At 35.9% G+C, this 21048-nt stretch overlaps 1 protein-coding gene across 1 annotated transcript; it reads right to left on the minus strand.

Moving 5' to 3' along the window:
* Positions 1-14650: 14650 nt before the first annotated feature.
* Positions 14651-20659, minus strand: LOC100893203. Its single transcript, XM_030978974.1, has 4 exons — positions 20342-20659; positions 15579-15872; positions 15016-15132; positions 14651-14864 (listed from the first exon to the last, which is right to left on the minus strand). Exons 1-4 carry the CDS (start codon positions 20448-20450, stop codon positions 14710-14712), a joined length of 675 nt encoding a protein of 224 aa, XP_030834834.1. The 5' UTR covers positions 20451-20659; the 3' UTR covers positions 14651-14709.
* Positions 20660-21048: the final 389 nt, after the last annotated feature.

Raw genomic sequence — 21048 nt, forward strand, 5'->3', positions numbered from 1 at the left:
TATCGGTAAATAGGCAGGCCTTGAATTGGTTACCCGAATTCTCCGTCTCCAGCCTCCTTTGTGCTCACTGTTCTTGCAGCTCGCGGGGTGCAGCTGTCAGATTTAGCTCCCTTATATATATGTTAATGTTATCCTTCCAAAGATTTGGAGGGCAAAGCAAGTGGCCAATACAAATCATTAGCAAATACATGTATATCCCTTAACATAATGACTTATTGTATGCTTTCGACATCAGGGGCGTAGACAACGGGGGGATGAGGGGGATGCATCCCCCCCCACCTCACAAGGTGGGGGGGATGGCATGTACAATCACCCCCCCCCCAGGTTTTGGGGAATGATATTTGCTTACTTAATAAGTCATAATGATGATAATAATAGTAATAATAATAATGATAACAATTATAATATTAATAATAATAATAATTATGATGATGATAATAATAATCCTCATCATTATTGTAATTGTGTTTATTGTTATTAGCCGCATTCACACGGTGAAAGCCAATTCAGACGGTAAAAAAAGAGAAAATCTTACAAGTATTTTGTGGTTATCTTGTGGTTTGGAAACCACAAGATAACCACAAGATTGAACAGGCGCGGATCTACGGGGGGGGGGGGGTTAGGGGGTTAAAAAAAACCTTGGGCGGCCCAAAAAACAAACCCCCAAAAAAAAGGGGGGAAAAAAGAAAAAAAGAAAGAAAAAAGAACGCACGCTGGAGAGAAACCCTTTCAAGTGCAAATATTGTGAGAAGATATTCAACTCATCTGGTAACCTAACCAAACACATGATAACTCTGGATATAACTGTGTATTTAACTGTTACTTGATTTAAAAAGACGTTATCATGCACTGCTTTTTATGGTCTCCATTGTGTTAATAGATGCCAGGAAAACATCACTTACGGGGTTCAAATAAACACCCCCAAAAAAATCGGCTCGCCGCTTCGCGGCTCGTGATCACGATGCTCCGCATCGTCATTATTGGTCAACCCCCCCCCCCTTAGCAAAAAGCTAGATCCGCCCCTGAGTCATCCCCCCCAGGTGTACGAACCTGTCTACGCCACTGTTCGACATACAGAGAGCGTGAAAGGGGAGACCTTGACAAAGAACGGATCCCGCCCACCCGCAGTGTTTCCCCACTGTGCACGCGACAGTTGGACTTTGGTCGTTCGCCACTCTCGACCTGTGTTCCAGATGAGATTCAATTTATAACCGAAGAATTGAATTACGTTTCGTGTGCAACATACAAATCCATATACATTACAGTGATACAACACATATACAAAATATATAGGTGATTGTTTGAACGTGTATACAATGTAGTAATGATTAATCTTTACATTAAAATGAAATGCAGCTTCGACACACTACCAATAATTATTCATATAGAAATATTAGCATAAAGGCATGACAGAATTGTATCAATCATTTCATTCTTTTAAAAATGATTCAAATGTACCTATATAGACTTTCGACAATGCATAGCTTTACTTGTATAAGCAAGTTACATTTTCATACTACGTACGGACGATCTATTTTAATACACGAGTACGTAATTAGCAGATCGTATAAGTCCCTCCTGACATTCACACCTGTTTTAAACATGGAGAGGTGCATCGTACTGCTTTTAAGGCTCTTAATCTCCTTATCCTCTTTATTGATACGCCCATTGGTTTATCGTGGAAGTCACCGTTATTACGTACCGAGTAGAGTAAGTTACAAAGCTTTCACAGGCACGCGCTTAGTATTTGTCTCCGTCAGAGCATGGAGATTTATTGTCAATGGGATGCAATTTGGCACAGCATTGACCTTCCTGTGTAAACATGGACTTATATTTTTGGTAGATGGCGCTGTTCACCTTGCAATGAATAAATGAATTGACCGGCTTTAGTTTAAAAAAATTACCTACACATGAACAGTTGGTGAATAAGTCTTTTGATAGAACTCTCCCATTGACACTATTAGTATAGCTTTCATATATTGAATCTTGGGGAAGGCCTATTTTGGTATCAGGTACAAAATAATATAGGAAAATGGGAACACTATTTCTAAAGGTCCTATATCTCTTTCAATATATGAAATGAGTGTGGAATATATTCCTTTTCCGAACCTAACGTCATCCGAATGATTGGACAATTGATGATAAGTTGGGGTTGCGTAATAAAATCCTGAATCATTGGAAGTTATTGACTGCCCACGAGATCAACAACCAATGAGACGAGGGTAATATTTATGCTAGGAACTTAAGAACATTTTTTTTAAATCATCAACGAACTAGCTTCGTTTCCAAAGATTTTCTTTCCAAGCAGCCTTTGCCGTCCTATTTTCTTTAGCATTGTATTTTTCATTTCCACGAGAGTTGACACAACTAACGGATATGTTATTTCTACACACTTGCTTTGTACTGTCAGCTAATGAAGAAAGGCTTTTGTTGCCCAAACCCTCTGTCTCCACGCTTCTCTGCTTCCTTTTATGAGCCGCTGTCAGATTTATTTCCCTCATATCTTTCCAAAGAGTTCTCGGCCTTCCTCTTTCTCTGTTCTGCTCGTGTCATGATGTCATCTGCTGGTTTCTCCCTCATCACCCCCTTCAAGTGTCCAAATCATTTCAATCACACCCCTAACCTTCTACAGGATGTTAGCTACCATCAGCTCCTTAAAGATAAAGACTAGTTATGGTCATGCGATTGCATTGTGAAAGAAACGTTGTGGAATCAATCAGAAAAGGTTGATCATCTAGGTATTGTTGTGTACTGCAAGGTTCTGGAATCATCAAAATGATAAGAAATTTGGCCCAGTCTTGGTAAAGTTACACTGTACTGTACACATAAAGATGTAAATGGGACTACACAAACGTGTGCGACACTTGCGTTATATCTATCAGGTTCAAATAGATATAATAATTTACCAAATGTATCAATTAGTAGGCGGTTTCTCGGCAAAATTTGTATGATCACGTATTAGTCAAAACGTATTCTTTCACATGATTGGTAATAAGAGCTTCCATTTCATTTGTTGAGAGGGGGCGTTTCCAAAACTGGTCTTTACCTTTAATTTATTCATTCGTTTCTTCTTCTCCTTCGTAACATCCTCTATTATGACACCCCGGTGTCTTTTCACCCTTCTTCTTTAAATCGTACGGTAACAATGGTCATATAACTGTATTGTAAGACTTGAACTTTGGTTTCACAAGAGTTCGTTTGTCATTAATGACTCCCAAGATCCCCCTCCACTTGCTCCAAGCAGATTTAAATCTTTATCTTACTGCTGTCAGTGAGCGCCTATCCTCGCTTACCATGGCACCCAGGTACTTGAAATTCTCCATCTACTTCGAACCTCTCCATTATTTCCGTGATGTTTGCCCTGTGTTTATCATACTAATATCTAGTACTTCTGTTTTATTAACATTTAATTTCAGGCCTTTCCTAATCCATGTTAACATTTCTGCTATTTCATCTGTGGTATGCCTAATCTCCATTATCTACTGATGTTAAATGTATCTTAGACAATCGAACAGAGATATTAACTTTGTAAAAAGGAATGATGAAGTCCAATGTCTACTCTGAACTAATTTTTTTTCAGTATGCTGATCTAACCACACATCTATATGTATAACATATATAAAGTACATACACTGCCAATAAAGTTGGAATAATTTTTTGCTTACCTCTTTTTATGAAACTATTGTGACAATATAGTTTATTCTTTATAAAAAACTTTTATATTTTCTCAGAAATGTAATGCTAATTTTGATCGATTAAGTCCTTAGAAGTGATTGTAAACCTTATCTTTTAAGAATATATCACATTCTTCCAATAACTTCATGAAAAGAGGTTACCAAAATTCATTCCAACTTTATAGGCAATAGCGTGTATATATCACCAAAGGAGAGAAATAATTTGCGTCTCATCAACAACCGAACGGAAACGTTTTATAGATAATTATGAATATATCTGATATAAGATCCACGTGTTGGCATGATATGATAACGCACAAATGAAGAAAAAGAGAAGGCTCAATTTTCCATCCAAAAGGTTTTAAATTATAGGTCACAAATTTCCGAAGTTTGAACGTCTTTATCAAGTAATAATAAGATAGAGAGGGAGAAGAAGAGAAGATAATATACATTGATAGAAAAGGGGATAGGGTGGAAAGGCAAGGAGAGAGATAGAGAGAGAGTATGAGCAAGAGAGAGAGAGAGAGAGAGAGAGAGAAGAAGAAGAATGGGGGGGGGGATGGGAGAAATGAAAAGAGAGAAGAGAGTAGATAATAGAGAAGAGAGTAGATAATAGAGTAAGAAATCGAAGGTAAAGCGATTGAACAAAAGGATTATCTGAATTTCAAAGAGAAAATCACATTTCGTTAACTTCTTCTTCTTCTTCTTGATTTGATTTTGTTTGGCAACCAGGCACATTTGACTATTTTTGCAACACACTATTTCATGAATTATTTATATATATATTATGTACAATTTCATGTCATAAATTACTATTTTTAGGATTCTTTCTCTTTCCATCCCCTTTCCTTCTGCTTCTTCTTCTTCTTCTTGATTTGTTTTTGTTTGGCAATCAGTCACAGTTGACATTTTTTGCCACACACTATTTTATGAATTATTTATATATATACATATGTACAATTTCATGTCATAAGTGACTATTTTTAGGATTCTTTCTCTTTCCATCCTCTTTCCCTCCTCTTTTTTTCTTTTTAGACCCTATAACTTTTTTTTTTTAAAGAAAATTCAATAAATTAATAATTTTGAAAAGAGACGACGGCCTAGCAAGTTGTGAATGAAAAACGCCTAAAAACTAAACGTACGTACTTGTGTTTGGCTTATCAGCCATGCATGTAGCCTTTGAACAAGGCCACATGTCTGATAGACGCCGAGCGACTAAAAAGAGACTAATCGCGAAAGCCCGAGTGAATGACAGAGCGAGAATCACAGCCAGTCTCGTGGCGGTCGGCGCATATTTTTTTTACACAACTGTTTAGCCACTTCAGTCAAATATACTGTGCAAACGACTAGAGACAGAGTCTAGCATTACCCTTATCAGTTTTGTTGGATTGCTGGAGCATGATTGTGTACAATACTTTGTTTCAGGTTAAATCCCCGGGTTAAATCTATCCTCTCTTCTCTTTCATTATATTTCTGTGTTCTCCTTCAATCTATCCTCTCCTCTTTTGTCATGTATTTCTTTCTTTTTTCTTCAATCCATCCTTTTTCTCCCTTCGTTATAGATGTTTTTCCTTCAATCTACCCCCAGTTCTCCTTCGTTATCACGGTATTTTTTTGTTCTCCTTTATTCTAAGTTTTCTAACCTCTTCTCTTTTGTTTTATGAATTTCTTTGTTTCTCCTTCAATCTATCCATTTCTCCTTCGTCGTCTACATTTCTTTGCTTTAATCTAGATTCCCTTTCTCATTCTTTATGTATTTCCCTGTTTTTCCTTAGTCTAGATATGTGATCCCCTTAGCTCTTCAATTAAGTTCTTCCTTTGACTTATCCTCTTCTCTTTTCTTATGTATTTCCTTGTTTTTCCTTCTCCATATCCTCTCCACTATCATTGTTTGCCCCTTTCTATCATCTTCCCTTCCCTGAGTGTACGTGCTGACGACTTAGACTCTTTCACCAGAGCACTTCTTGGAATTTTTTCGTGAAAATGGCTAAACAGTTGTGTAAAAAAAATATGCGCTGGCGGTCGCGCGTTCACCCCTGGTATCTAGACTCATCTCAGCCGCTTAGCCAGAGTCACGAGGCCTTGTCAAAAGGCTACCATGCATGCAGTATTTCGTCTTCTTTGTGCATAGCTGATCGTCAACGAAACGCATGCAGTTAAGTCTTTTGTCAACTCTGTTTGTTACTACTGCTGGCAGCTAGTGATCAAACAATTTCGTTTACTAAAATTATGAAAATGCACGCATTACTTAAAACATTTAGAACTTTGTTATTCTTGGCTCATTTTTCCTGATTGAGGTGTCATATGAAAGGACAGAAAATGAACTTTCTAGAAAAATGTGCCTTTCTATTTGAAATTCAGATACCGTTCGCCAAATGACTTTTTGGTACCCTTTCTACAAATTGTTTTTAAACACTCTTGCGTGAAAATGCATCATATGAGTTGCTTTAAATGAGAGAGGAGGATCTAAGCTTTACAAATATGTGTCATTTATTAATCATAATTGTGATTATGTTATGATGAAACATCGATAACTCTCGGTTTCGTTTTTTCTGGGACGCACTGTATTGTTCGTGGCTAATAATTAGCAGGGCCCTTCCTCATAATGATTAATAGAAATTCGAAGTGTTTTCTCGCCATGCATGCCGCAGATGGCTAGCAATTATGTTTTTTTTTAGAAGCGGACTCGATTCAATATTTATAGAAAATGCAGTAACGGGTGTATTTCAGATGAGGTTCACTTTTTAATCAAATGAAAATATCTCGCTAAATTTAAAAAGTGAAACATTTAAAACCTCCTAAATGACATTGCAGCTTACCTCACTTAATCCCTACTTCCTCCCCATTAAATGAGATTCAAATTCTAGTACATGTCGATTGAATAACATTGAAAGGATACGTCAGCATGGTAGTGCTTGTTGTTATATCATCGAGCGGTCCTAGGTAATTATCAGTATGTTATATATCATGTATTTCAGCAATATAATTATGTGCAATATCAACTGTCATGATGATTGGCACAGCAGGTTCTCACATTCATTCGTATTTTGATATTGCATTTCTGATTTTTATCCTCCCCTCATTGTCTCATCCCTTCTCTCTATTTGAACTTGTTACTTTTCAATTTTCCTTTTCTCTTCTTCTATTTCACTCCCATCCCCTCTCTCTCAAAATTCTGTCTGTCTCTTTGTCTTTCTCTCTCTGCTCTGCTCTCTCTGCCCCTTCCTCTTTCTCCCGTCGTCTCTCCTTCCTCCTCTCTGTTTCTATCTCTCACTTTCTGTCTCTCCCTCCTTCTCTTTCTCTTCTGATGATGTTTCACAGTACAACATTCTTTAATTATATGCCATTCTTACTGTGACCAATAATATTTAACGATTTCCAAATTTGTCATGTGCAATATGCTTATACATGTACTGTACTCAAGTCACACTTGTGATTACCACACTGCCAATACTCTAATTTTAATACTTTTTAATACTTTTTAATATTTATCACACCATCTAAATGATTGCATTTTATCGCAGTTTGTCCTACGTTACAGTTAATCGAATTCCCGTATCTGTATACATTTTATTTTATTTGTTTTGATCTAAAAATTTACTCAATTTTGCTAGCAATATTTATATCTTTTTTTTTTTTTTTTTTTTTTTAAATAAATTTTGTTATACCGCTTTGATATTTTTATGTAAACATTTATTCATTTTTATATATAAAATTATATTTTTTGTCCCATTTGCTATGTTTTGTTTATATATATATAAATATATGTTTTTGAATGCTTTTTTTTTATATAATTGTATGTTTCATGTAAACTTGCATTTTTAGTCTTTGACAAGTCGTGAATAAAACCACAATTTAATTTTGAATCTTGAATCCTTATATCATATCGATTATGTTTAATATGTCATTTCTTATTGCAGAAAGCAAGGATTTTTCATGAATTAGACAAAACAAACAATACATTATTCTGATTAGTGAGATCCTGCAAATGTGTTATCAACTACCTTCAAAATGAGGAATTGGCGGCTTCATTATGCGAGATATTTTGTATTAGTCATACAAAAGGCCAAGTACCCGCATCTATCGTGTTTAGGAAATATATATCAAAACCGAAACATGTACAGGGAAGTTTTATGTAATTGAGAATATAAATTACAAAATTATGTTAATTTCATCGGATCAGTTTTAGCTCTTTGTCTCATGATTGCTAGTCTGGTAGATATGCTGGTAGGGACTTTTGTTCGATTTGCACGTTCACCAGTGCACAGCGACTTATGCGTTGGTTTTTGAGCATACAACCATTGATGTAACTCTGCTTAAAAAATATAAAAAAAACGACCACAGATCCTCCTTGCACAGACGTAGCACTAGCAGTCCACTAATATGCTAGTGCAAATCGAAAAGTCCCTAATTGCAACGACTCAAGCACGCGATTTTTCTATCCAACATACACAGAAACACACACACACACACACACACACACACATGTGTGTGTGTGTTGTGTGCGTGTGCCTGCATATTATGCGTCATGCTGGCTCAACTCCATACCGTATAGCTGTTAAAGGTAAAGACCAGTAATGGTCATGCGATTGCATTGTGAAAGAAACGTTGTGGAATCGATCAGAAAAGGTTGATCATCTAGCATCTAGCATCTGCAAGGTTCTGGAATCATCAAAATGATAAGAAATTTTAGCATAGTCTTCGTAAAGTTACAAGCACTATACACAGAAAGATGTATATGAGACCACCCTATATCTCTCAGAGACCATGAGAGAAACAAATTTACCAAATATATGAATTAGTAGGCGGTTTCCCGGCAATTTTTTTTTCATCATGTATTAGTCAAAACATATTCTTTCACATGATTGGTAATGCGAGCTTCCATTTCATTTTTTGAAATTGGGGCGTTTCCAATACTGGCCTTTACCTTTAAAGGTAATGATCCGAATTCACAAAGGAGGTATATGTCGACAAACCTCCTTTGTGAATTCGGGCCACTATTCTCATTTGCAGCCAACATCAAACTCTGTAGAACTTTGCAGGAATTACGAATATGTCACGTATGTCCTATCTGTAAAATTTAAACGTTAGCAGTGTTATTCAAATTTGGAAGGAAACCCGTTTACTTTCTATAATCCACTGTATGACCCTATTAAGCAACTGACTGACCCTTTTTTCTTTAGGTAATAACATACAGAAAAGGCGCTGAAAGGGATACATGAGCATTTGTCTACATCAATAACCCACTACTTGTAAAGGCCAACATTAAACTGATTGAATCTTTGCACAGCCATTCCGGGTACAAGGCTCTGAACATGAGACTATTACTAAATGGATTGCAATCACTAAAGTTGATTTGATAACTATTGGCCGTTATTTTTGCACTTAAAGACATTTCAAGCCGGCCCTCTCGTTTGGAGGGAAATTCTTAACTAGTATTATCTTTCAAATGCCGTTGGAATTTAACCTTTTCATTTTTTGCCTGCGAATGGGACGTAGTACTTCAAAGGGAAACTCTACATTGACGGTAAAATGGAGTAATGCAACGGTGAATTTTTTACCAAAAGCCAATTAAAAAAAAGAAGGTCGTGAATTATTCAACTTGCAATAGATCGAGTACTAATTTGCAAATCTTTGACGTATCTTTTGACGTTTCCTCCTGTACTGGACAGGAATCCTACATTTTCTATTTTCTCTGAAGAAAAGTTTCAATCATACATGCACCTAATCCCACGACAGTCTGATATAATTTCTTTTGAACTGTCTGATAGCAGTTGCAATTGCAGTTGCAATCACTACCTTTAAGGGGGACATTGCTCCCATTTGTTACTTCCTGTTAATAAAAGAAGCATCCTGCTTAAGGGGAAGCAAGTTTTTCTTTTATAAATCGAAATCAGATACACATTAGTATGGTATCTGGAATAGAAACCATCTTTTGACCACCAATATAAAAACCGTAAACATTTGAAATACGGGGTTTGGAAAATGAAAACAAAATTGTGTAGAATCATTATAACGACGCAATAAATATGATAGCCTTTTATGACATAATTTTTGTATATTGTTGATCTGTTGATTGTGGTTCCAATTTACAAAAAAAAAGCACCAGCGAAAACTTTGAAGAAGAAAAAAAGAAGAAATATGTAATTGACATCGTAGATGAGAAGAATATTCATGCAATTAAATGCTGTGACCGTTAAAAAAAGAGAAAAGAATGTTGTTTATAAGTTTACCCATAATCAACCATCACGACCTAATACCAAAAAGCAAAATTGTAAATTCGAAAGATGTTCTACGTTATAACTACAAATAATTCTGTAAAGCCAAGGGGATTGAAACATTCATATCTTTTCGAAAGACATTTTATAATACTATTGCTGAAGAGGAGGTTTACATGTAAAGGGGAAGTCCACCCTGATAATATCTCGGCCTTAGTAGAAGCCGGAAAAAGAGAAAAACAGTTCAGGGAAAGTATGAGCATAATGGCCGATTAGAAATAAGAAAAAGTTATGAATTTTTGACATACATATAAGTGTTGCAAATTTGTTTTTATACAACTCCTGTATGATACGAAGCTATTCCGTCATCGATGAATAAAAATATGAAAAATTACAACAAATTCTGAAAAGAGGGAATTGGGGAGGGAATTGTGCCCCCACCCATCCCCTTTGCATCCGAGGGATCATGTGTTGGAAGGAAAAGACTCTCCGGTCCTCGCATCCATAACTATAAAAAAAAATGTTGATAACACGTTTTTAGTATATAACTGGTACGGGCTACATAACAGCTTTCACATGGTGTGACTTGCTGTAAACCGGCTCAAGTGCAAGGTCTACGTCATTTTCTGTAGGGAATAGAACGAGAGTTGATTGCAGTCATGACATTAACATAATGTATGTTAATCTATTCTGTCTGACGCTGTCTGACTTTCACTTTCGCTTGATATGAATTGCACGCTACATACTGCAGCTACACCGGATACCAATGTACTTACTCGCGTTTCCTTTTTCCCTGTGCGCAATCCTTTCGCTGTGTTGTATTTCCCTGGTACATGTGATCGCTGCTTGTTTCTCCCTCTCTCACTCTCCATTTATGTCGCTTTCCCTTATCTCTATCCTCCCCTTAATAACCTTGTGCCTTTCCTCTCTCTCTCTCTAATGGTGCTTTGTCATGTTATAATCATGATAACGATGACTATTATTATATTTATCTCTTGTTTTACTTTGGGTTAAACAAAAAATGGTAGGTTAATGATATCTCATTTTCACGACTCATAGTAGGGTACATGGTGTATATCATCACTGGTACATATTTGAAATGAAAATGACCTGATTCAATTCTTTATTCTCTCCAAAAATGTATGACTCTAAACTACGTTCACTTTTACATCATCTTGTAAGGCATTTTATTTTGTGAGGATTGTATGGTTTTCCCTTAAATATCTGATTTTCATCTAACGTATTTCTCTTCTCTTTTCGCCTCCTGTCCTTTAGTCTCTCTCGATTTCTCTCGATTTTCCCCTCTCTATCCCTCACTTCACCTTTTGACATTAACCTCTCCCTCTCTCCATTTCCCTCGCTTTCTCTCCTCTCCTTCTCTCCCTTCACCTTTTGACTTACGCCTCTCTCTCTCTTTCTGAAGGTGCTGTTATAACCACGATACCGATGAGTCTCATTTTATTCCTCATTTTCTTTTACGAGGGCCTTAAAGGGATAGTTGAGTTCTGTTGCAGAGGGCGCTACACAAACTAATTTTCTTGTGAGATAATGAAAAACTGAGTGTCAAAATTGAAAAAACATAATATTTAAATGACAAAATCATCTTTGTTTGATCAACATCGGTTCAGAGACGGCTGAAATATAACGATTTCTAATACTTGTGTACCACCACAAATATTAGATATTTTGAAAAGTTTGAAAAACCGTTGAAAAAAACTCGAAATAACTCCTTTTACGTCGTATTTCAGTCAATGCCGATGTTGGCTTTTTTGTTGGCATTTTCATGTTCCTTATATTACCCACAATTAGCCGGCTCATGTATTGTTGTTTTTAATTAAATAATTAATTAACGGTCACCGTGTTTTTTTTCTCAAAGTGGAGCTGAATTGGTATGATCGTATTGGCTAAATTTCACACATTTTGGGGTCTAAAATTACCTTCATAGCATTTTTAGGTTCTAAAAGGGCACTATAAATGTCATAGATAAGAATAAGAGCAATAACCATGCACTTTGAAGGCATTTGCAGTCTGAAAACAGAACTCAACTATCCCTTTAACATGTATTTTTGTTCACCTTTTATATGACATTCCATTTCCTTCTCTCTTGCTTTATTTCTATTATTCTCTCCCCCTCTCTCTCTTCTCCCTGGCCTTCCAAGTTTCTGGCCCGTGCTATCAGATGTCTACAATAGCTGTTATAATTAAATAGTATGAATGCACATTTCGATTGATCCTTTTCCATTTTCATGCAATTTGATGTCTTGAGCTGTAATTGATTTTTTATGAATATCTCCTAACTAACTAATCAACTATGATTATTAAATGTATGATGGTTCAATGTATGTCCTTATCTCCCTCATTGTGGTTGCCTCCAAACATTCTTTACCATACCGATATCCATTAAAGGTGAGCCCATTATTACTCATTGTTTCACCTGTTACACACGTAATCAAGCCAGGTTTGTTCATTTTTTCGTTAGCCTCTTCATGAATGAAAGACACCATAGTTAATTCAAAATGGGCAAAAATATTAACCAAGAAACTGTCAAAAGTTGGGCAGATACATAAATACCCTCATGAAACATTTTTACCCGATATTTGTAAGAGTGTATGATCTCTACAATATTTATATAGTTTTTTTTCTGTAGAGTTATTATTTTGTGTATTTATTTATTCATTTATTGCCATCAAATACAATTTAAAAGCACATAACGATGCATACAAATGCAGAAAATGGTAGAAATGTACACAGTAAACTTTTACAAGTGAAAGTTATCATTTGGATTCCTAAACTAATATTCAATTACAAGACATAAATATTTTGCTGGGTTAGTGTCTTTTAGTATTACTTCCAAAGGCTTTATGAAAAGAATAACAAAGTTCACACGCTTATTTCCTATTAAATATAAGTAATACAAAGAAAAAAAAAATTATTTCTCCATTTTTATAACTTCATCATTCGGTGATAGTATGTTTGGATATATAGGTAAGTGATACAATATTACAATGAAACATCATCATAACCCAAACATTCTCATATTTTGATTCAGATTCTGTATTGTTTTATGTAGTTATATTATTACAATGATCAGTAAACACGTAGGGCCTATGGTCACCGGGGAGCGGGGTGCTGCAGTTGGCGCTTTCAGTTACCATTCGAGTAAAGAATTAATGTACCCCAAAATATGTTTGGGAATAAAGTAAGACCGAATATAAAATTGAAATCACCACAATATTGCTCAAGACTAAAATAAAAAGTGTAACATACCTGTATTCATTAATTGATGACGATATAGATAACAATGAAACCGTGGCCGTTACGTGCTACATGACAAAAATATTAAGAAAATTAAAATACGTACACGTAAATACACAGAAGAAGAAAAAGCATAATACCATAAGAAGATGATACAGAAGGAGAAGAATACGATAAACAAGAGGAAGAAGATGAAGAAGAAGAAGTGAAAGAAGAGGAGGAAGAGGAAGAAGAAGAAGTGAAAGAAGAGAAGAAAGAGGAAGAATAAGAAGAGGAGAAAAATGAAGAAGAAGTACAACAAGAAGAGGAAGAGAACGAAGAAGAAGAATATGGGGAGGAAGAAAAAGGAACATCCACAATTAAGATAATAGCGGACGAGTGTATAACATTGAAAGTCGATATCTTCTACTACGGAACCATCTGGTGAATTACCTTAGAAAAATGTATACGTTAAATATTTCAAGATTGTAGAATCACAAATCAATTATCTTGAGCACCTGTATAATATTACATTTACAGAAAGGGTCATGTGTAGTACATACTGAATTCAACATTATTTTCTATATTTACAATTCCTTCCTGTACAACATTGGTTTTGTCCATAAGGACTATAAAGCCGTTCCCTCATACAGATACATATATACATATTATTGACTAAGATATTAAAGGCACGATAAAGGTAGACTATGGTGGAAGCATAACATGGATTGATTCAAAGTCGGTTTCAACTGTTTCCTTACCCCTCAGGCTGAATTTCTCGAAGACGGTATGCGAAGACATTCTATTTGAACTTTCCAGGTTAATTTCTTGTCTAGATAATGAACACCCAAATGGTGAAGATATGCTGTCCTAAATACAATATATCCTTCATAAAATTAACAGAAGCGGGCACACCAAAACTAATTTATTTGAGGGTTGAATCAAAATCATGTATACACGCAATTTGTTTACTATCGTAAAGGTAGTTCCTAAACGACTGCAATCCCTTTCTCTAAATCCCGGAATGGGGCAACGTTTTCAAATGTATCAATGTTCATTGAGGCACATGTAAATGATTTTAATTTGTCATGTGTTACTTTGCGATATCTACGTTTATTACAGTTGCTAACAAAAAAGTTCCAGTATGACATGAAATACTATAAATGGGAAAGTGATGTTATATATATATATATATATATATATATATACACGTAAAAAGAATGAAATACAGTAGTGTATATATCATCGATAAGAGAGGCTGACTGATTAACAAGTCTGATCAGTTTATCAATTTATCTATTGTTTGTGGTATTGTACCAGGTGGTCAGCTTTGGCAAAGTTAAATGCCACTTTCTCAAGTTAGCTCATTGATGACTGACAGATGATGTCACAAGGGTAATGAGATCTGGAGGATTTTGGGGTGGAGCTTAGCAAGTTTGAAAAACAAATATTTCAAAATATATTAAAAAATCTATTATAAAAAAATTCAGAAGTTTACATATCAAAACATGAAATGTATGCAGGACTGCACATCAACAGGAATACACTTGTATTTCGATGTCATGGGTCCTTTAAGCTATTTTTTAGATTATTGCCAGAAAGATGACTGCCGAGATGAAAAGGATTACATGGGCTATCCCCATGAGTGCTGCATAGTGGGGCATTTTGTTCATGCGTTGCACATCTTTTTGACGAACACCCTCCTGGGTGTGATGGAGACAACTGAAACTCAAAAGACCTGGGATAAGGAAAGGAAAATCGAGAATGACGTTTAAAAAGGTGATAACACATACTACTTGTGTAAATAGACAAAGGTAAATTTTTAACTGTAATTCATTTCATTCTTATAAAGCTGCATGTCAAATCACAAATCTTTTCAGAATACTCACCGTTATGCACTCCAAACGCTATGGCCATGATGGCTATAAAGATAACGCAATCTACGCCGAGCGTCGTCCATCCTATCCAGCGCACCCTGGTAGGATCTCTATTATTCAAGTCGGTAACTGTATGGATAAACATAATAAAAATGATGTTGGATTTTTCCTCACTATCTTTTTGAAAAATCTCGACTGAAAAGCGATATTTTATTAGCATATGGCAGATGCCACGCTTTAATGATTTCTGTCCATTAAATTTCTTTTAATTAATTGTCTGTGATGGGTATGACCCCCAAATTCTGGATTGAACTAAAAATGCAAACCATGAGGGAAGGGGGGGGGGGGAAGGGTGAATTAGATGAATGAAGGATAAACATAAACAGTGATATAATAAACGAGAAAGATGATTCCAGAATATAGTAAACGGCCACCCTGATGAAATACTAATGCATCATGGATGTATTCGATAATTTATTCGGCAGCAATAACGCCTTAAGAAGTAACGGACGCTCTTATATTACTTTTATTTCTGGTTGTTTGAATCGTTTTAATAATGTAAAAGAAATACTAACCTGAAACGTTAAATAAACAACTGGGGGTACGCAAGAAAGACGAACTGTCGTAATTTAAGTGAGAATATGAACATTCTACGGCCAAATCTTCCTCACTGCATGGGATGTAGGTACTGGTAGTCATGTTGAACGTTCCATCTTTGTTGACGACTGACCGTTCATCTGATGTAGTGCTACCACTGAGCACATTTAACTTTGGAGAGACACTCGGGTATATGTTTTTTATTGAACAGCTTATATGAGATCCATTGGCCTGATGATCATATTTAATCGTAGGAGAGCTTTTGGGTAAGGCTGAAAAAACACAAAACAAAATAACAAATAAGTAAATCGTGGTCTCAATTATTAAAAAGGAATTAAACCCTGTTTACCCTATAACTCTGACTTTAGTAATTTGCAAACTAATGGAAAGATTGAATCAAAACCGCCCTAACGGGTAATTTGAAAGTCTCAGTATGAATCCTATTCAAAGTGGCTTTAAAACAGGTAGGAATACTTTCGACCACCTCATAAATCTAGACACGGATGTAGCTAAAGCTATGGCTAACAGAAAACACGTTCTATTAACATCATTTATAGACTTTGAAAAGGCGTTCGACTCCATTCTCAGAAGTAGTTTATTAATCAAACTATTAGATTTGGGATTTTCCAAACACTCATTGGGATGGATTCAATATTTCCTTTCAAACCGAACATTCCAGGTTCGAATTGATGGCAATTTCTCAGAAACTTTCATTAAATCAAACAGAAGTCCACAGGGCAGTGTCCTCAGCCCCTCCCTTTTTAATGTTTTGGTTCATGACCTTCCCCAATCGATATGCCATTCAAAGTTATTTCAATGCGCAGATGATGTGGCAATATGGAAACAAGACATGAACTTTAACTTCATAACCAACTACAACTGGATCTTAGAGGGATCGTTTAACAATGTTAAATCTGAGATACACGGCCCTACGTGTTATCAGTGTCTGTGATATGGTGTAATATGGAAGCCCTAAAAAAATTGCGCTTCAAAATGATCAAGAAGTGCTTCAAAAAAATAATAATCTTTGAGTGACCGGTTTTACCATACTCATTTACGCCAATAGACTGTAGTGTTATGAAAACCGTTTGGCAAACGGTTTTCAAAATTTGTAATTCCAATCATAAATATCTTGATAATCAGACAGGCGATCGGCTTGTAAAAGTCATGGGGTTTCTGACTGACCTAAAGGTTTATAATTATCATTGCAGCATGAGCTAAATCCAGAATTTTGTTTCAGAAAATGAAACAAAGTTACCGGATCCCTTCAAAGGGATTTAGGTCATGCTGCAATGATTATTATAAACCTTTAGGTCAGTCAGAAGCTTTTACAAGCCGATCGCCTGTCTGATTATCAAGATATTTATGATTGGAATTACAAATTTTGAAAACCGTTTGACAAACGGTTTTCATAACACTACAGTCTATTGGGAAAGCAAGTATGGTAAAACCGGTCACTCAAAGATTTTTACTTTTTTGAGGCACTTCTTGATCATTTTGAAGAGCAATTTTTTAGGGCTTCAATATTACACCATATCACAGTCACTGATAATACGTGGGGCCGTGTATCTCAGATTTAACATTGTTAAACGATCCCTTTAATAACTTGACCGGTTGGTGCAACATAAGGGGAGTCAAATAATCTTACAGAAAAACTAAAGTCATAGTTTTCTCAAATCGTTCTTGCACCAAGCATACACTCCTTTTTTCAATGTAAATAAATTGAAGTGGTAAACGAGTTCAAGTTCCTAAGTTTGAATTTCGATTCTCACCATTCCTGGAATAGTCACATAGAAAACATATTTTCGAGATATATACAGCGCCTGAATGTTTTGAAATGCATAACAGGAACATGGTGGGGTGCAGATAAAAAAAAAGGTACGGGTACTATTTTACTCTTTTATCAGATCTATATTGGACTATGGATGCGAAATAAATAGATATCATCAGATTCCAAGCTCTAAATATATGCTCTGGTACAACGTTTTCCCCTTCATTAGCGACATCACAAATAGAATGTGGAGAGATGCCGCTTAAAATCAGACGGATTCTAATGAGCTAAAAAAAAAAGAGTCAACATCGAATCGTCTGACAAAACCATCCTACCAGAGAATGTCTACTGGATTGCTGGCAATATCGCCTCCTACATTGGAAAGATGAAATTCCTTTTTATATGTGGACCCTCAGACCAGACGGGCCAATCGAATCATATATTCCAGCCAAATATTCTCCGTGGTTTTACAAATCTCACCCCACTGTTTCAACTGACCTGTCAGAAACTATGTCAAAGAAAGAATTTTTAACAAAGATATGAGAATTGGGACAATTGAACTCATAAACGGAAAATAGTCAGAACACCTACATATATATAAAGTTGGATCAAAGAATAAGGAATGAGAAACAAGTTCAGCCGTGTACATTTCCAAATATGAGGTAAAACTGGCGAAACGTAAATCTTCAGTGTCAATAGTAATTTAATACACTTACCCCAGGTTGGCTCTTCAGTTGCCTCAAATTAATTTCAAATTCGTTTTCCTAAGTTAGGGAATAAACTACCCAACGATATTAAAACAAGTTCAACCCTTTCCAGATTCAAAAAGCTAAGCAGGAAAATCTTAACTTCTTTATATTCTTGTTCGCTCTTCCTTTCCATCTGCCCTCATATATACATCTAGATATAGATTTTGCTGCTGCTGCAAGAAGTGTACTTCTCCTTTTCCCTTCTTTATATTAATGTTCGATGGTCATTTTATCTTTGTATGTATTCCAATTTGGTGGCCCCTTTTATAAGCCCTGCTTTCTCCAGGGTCACCAACCATCACTAATGTTCTGCTAAATTTTTGATCTAACTTATTTTGATTGTATTTATATTTTGATGGTTGAATAGATATATAAATGAATTGAAATGAATTGAATTAAATTGAATATTCCACGCTGAACAGATGACAATTGTTTTAGCTCTTCAGTGGATTCAAGAAAACACACTTAGTAAAGCAGTGATATTTTTAGACCCCCTTAGCATTTTAAAGGACTTATTTGATGTAAAAGGGCCTCCTACCATTGAGTCTAAAATCATATACACTTTAACAAAGATGGAAAACAATGGCAGAAGTGTATGTTGTGAATGGATACCATCCCAGTGTGGTATTGCAGGTAATGGGAAGACCGTCAGCATAGCCAACACAGCAATAACACACGATATCGAAATTGTTCTTCCTTCCAGCTGTAAAGAGACGCTCTTAAAAATCCAAGATAACTCGATGAGGCAATGGCAAAACCAAGGTGAAAATTTTTATTTTGGTATCATATTAAACCAGAATCCGACCTACATTTGAACTGAACCTGCATAGTAAAACAGATGAAAGCACAATCCATCGATTGAGCTCTTTTCAAAATGGGCAAACATCCAAATGGTTCTAGTTTATATTGTACCCCCCGAAAGAAGAAAATAAATTCAAATTATATTACTGACTGTAAACAGTTCGACAGAGAAAGTATACACGACAACGAATTAAGAATACACTACTAAGCCTGGAAAATGTACTCCCTCAAAAGAATCACGGATTATATTAAGATATGTACGAAAAAAACAAAGAAATACGATATCCTCTAACCCCCTCTCTCTTATTCCTTATAGTCCTAGACAAAATTCCACAGGGAACGTTATAATTAAGTATTATAGTGAGGTACTATATGTACGTAATATGGTTCGTGTAACTGTCAACGCATCTGTAATGTTTGTCACTGTATATCCGTCTATATTTCCAGTGCATACTTCTGTTCTATTTGTTTTGTAGAATTGTATGTACAATTTGTTAAACATTTTCCTTTGCTCGTTCTTGATAGAACAACATCGGCCAAAACAAGGAACTCAAGTGGCAAGGATTGACAAGTTTGCTCAATGTACGTAGCAGGGTTGACCGGGATGATACACTCCCCACCCAAGCAGTGGACCAGCGAAGCACATGCGCACATAGTTTCCAAGTTCGGAATTATTACGACTCGACTACCTCGACGCGAGTTAAGAACTAGACTAGGCTTACATAGTCAACATTGAGCGATTTCAAGATGGGTGTTTAGGGCTGTTGTTAGTGTTAAGTAAACACGAACACCAGCCCGAAACACCGAAATGGAAATCAGCTGGTGTTAAGGCTTTGACCTATGAATATCGTCAACTTCCGGTAGCTAGTGTTATCGATTTTGCAAAATTGTCGCCTGCTGAACCGACCTTTGTGGCTGGTGTTAATATTTTACGTACACAAATCACTAACACTAGCCTCTAGGGATCAAGCAAATGTTGATTTCCAGTTAGGTGTTAGTGTTGTACCCGCACAACAGTCAATGCACGAACGACGCTAATTAATTGTCTGACGATCAAATACAAATATGTGAAACAGGTCCTTTACTATGTGATCCATACATTCTTTTGTGTAAAATGTGTTATTTTATAAGACCAGAGAAATAAGTGTAAATTTATTCTGTACTTTTCATGATATCTTTAGTTTTGATGTACTATTTGTAAATCATCGTCTTGAAATCAAGTCTGTGTGGCAAAGTTACAGTGCGCACAATGGTGTTAAGCTATTAATATTGATATCGGTATCGAGCTCTTAATTTCATCAGCATTTTTTTTGCTCGATTTAAGAGCTCTTGACTGCTCTAAACACTAACACTAACACCTAACTTGAAATCACTCATTGACTGGATGTCAAAAACACAAACAACAACAACAACAACTTACCATAAACTTCAATGTTGACATCATGTATATAATCATCAACGTTTCCAGGTGGAGTAACCTGACATCTGTATAGGCCTCTATCAGTAATGTTGACATTGCGCATTACCATTGCAAAATCATCTGTTATGTTATATCCCTGTAAGCTCCCAGTCTCCCCATAGAACCACCATGCTACTGCTCCTCCATCTTTCACGAATTCCTCAGAATGAAAGCTTTTGTGCCAAAAAACTGCCAGTATGCTTTCAGCACGTGCAGGATATACACAGGGAACTTCATGCGTTGTGTGAAGCGCTATTGGTAAAAGCACGGTTTGTCCAACAGTTTCTGCAGTATTGAAAAGACAATATCAACATATGTAGTTCAATACGATACATTCTTTAGCAAACCCTACATGTAAATCGTATTCGCTTAGTGCAATGAGTGATGATTAAATGGTAATCTAACCCTAAATTACAGCATAGACCTATTACGGATGGACATTCATCGTTTTCTTAACGAATTCATTGTGTTGTCTCCATCAATGTCGTCTCAATAACATTCCGTAAATGTTTCTTCACTTTGATCTCATCATGGTCACCGCCAAAAAGCCGGGACAGAATCACGATAGTGATTTTACACATGTTAATCTACATGCGCAGAAGATAATTACTTACCTAAATCATGGAAAATCGATGTGCAGTGATTTAAAATCCCGTTTCCCCCTATTT

This window comes from Strongylocentrotus purpuratus, unplaced genomic scaffold (assembly GCF_000002235.5).
Source record: "Strongylocentrotus purpuratus isolate Spur 01 unplaced genomic scaffold, Spur_5.0 spur5_scaffold_1, whole genome shotgun sequence".
Classification (NCBI taxonomy): Eukaryota; Metazoa; Echinodermata; class Echinoidea; order Camarodonta; family Strongylocentrotidae; genus Strongylocentrotus; species Strongylocentrotus purpuratus.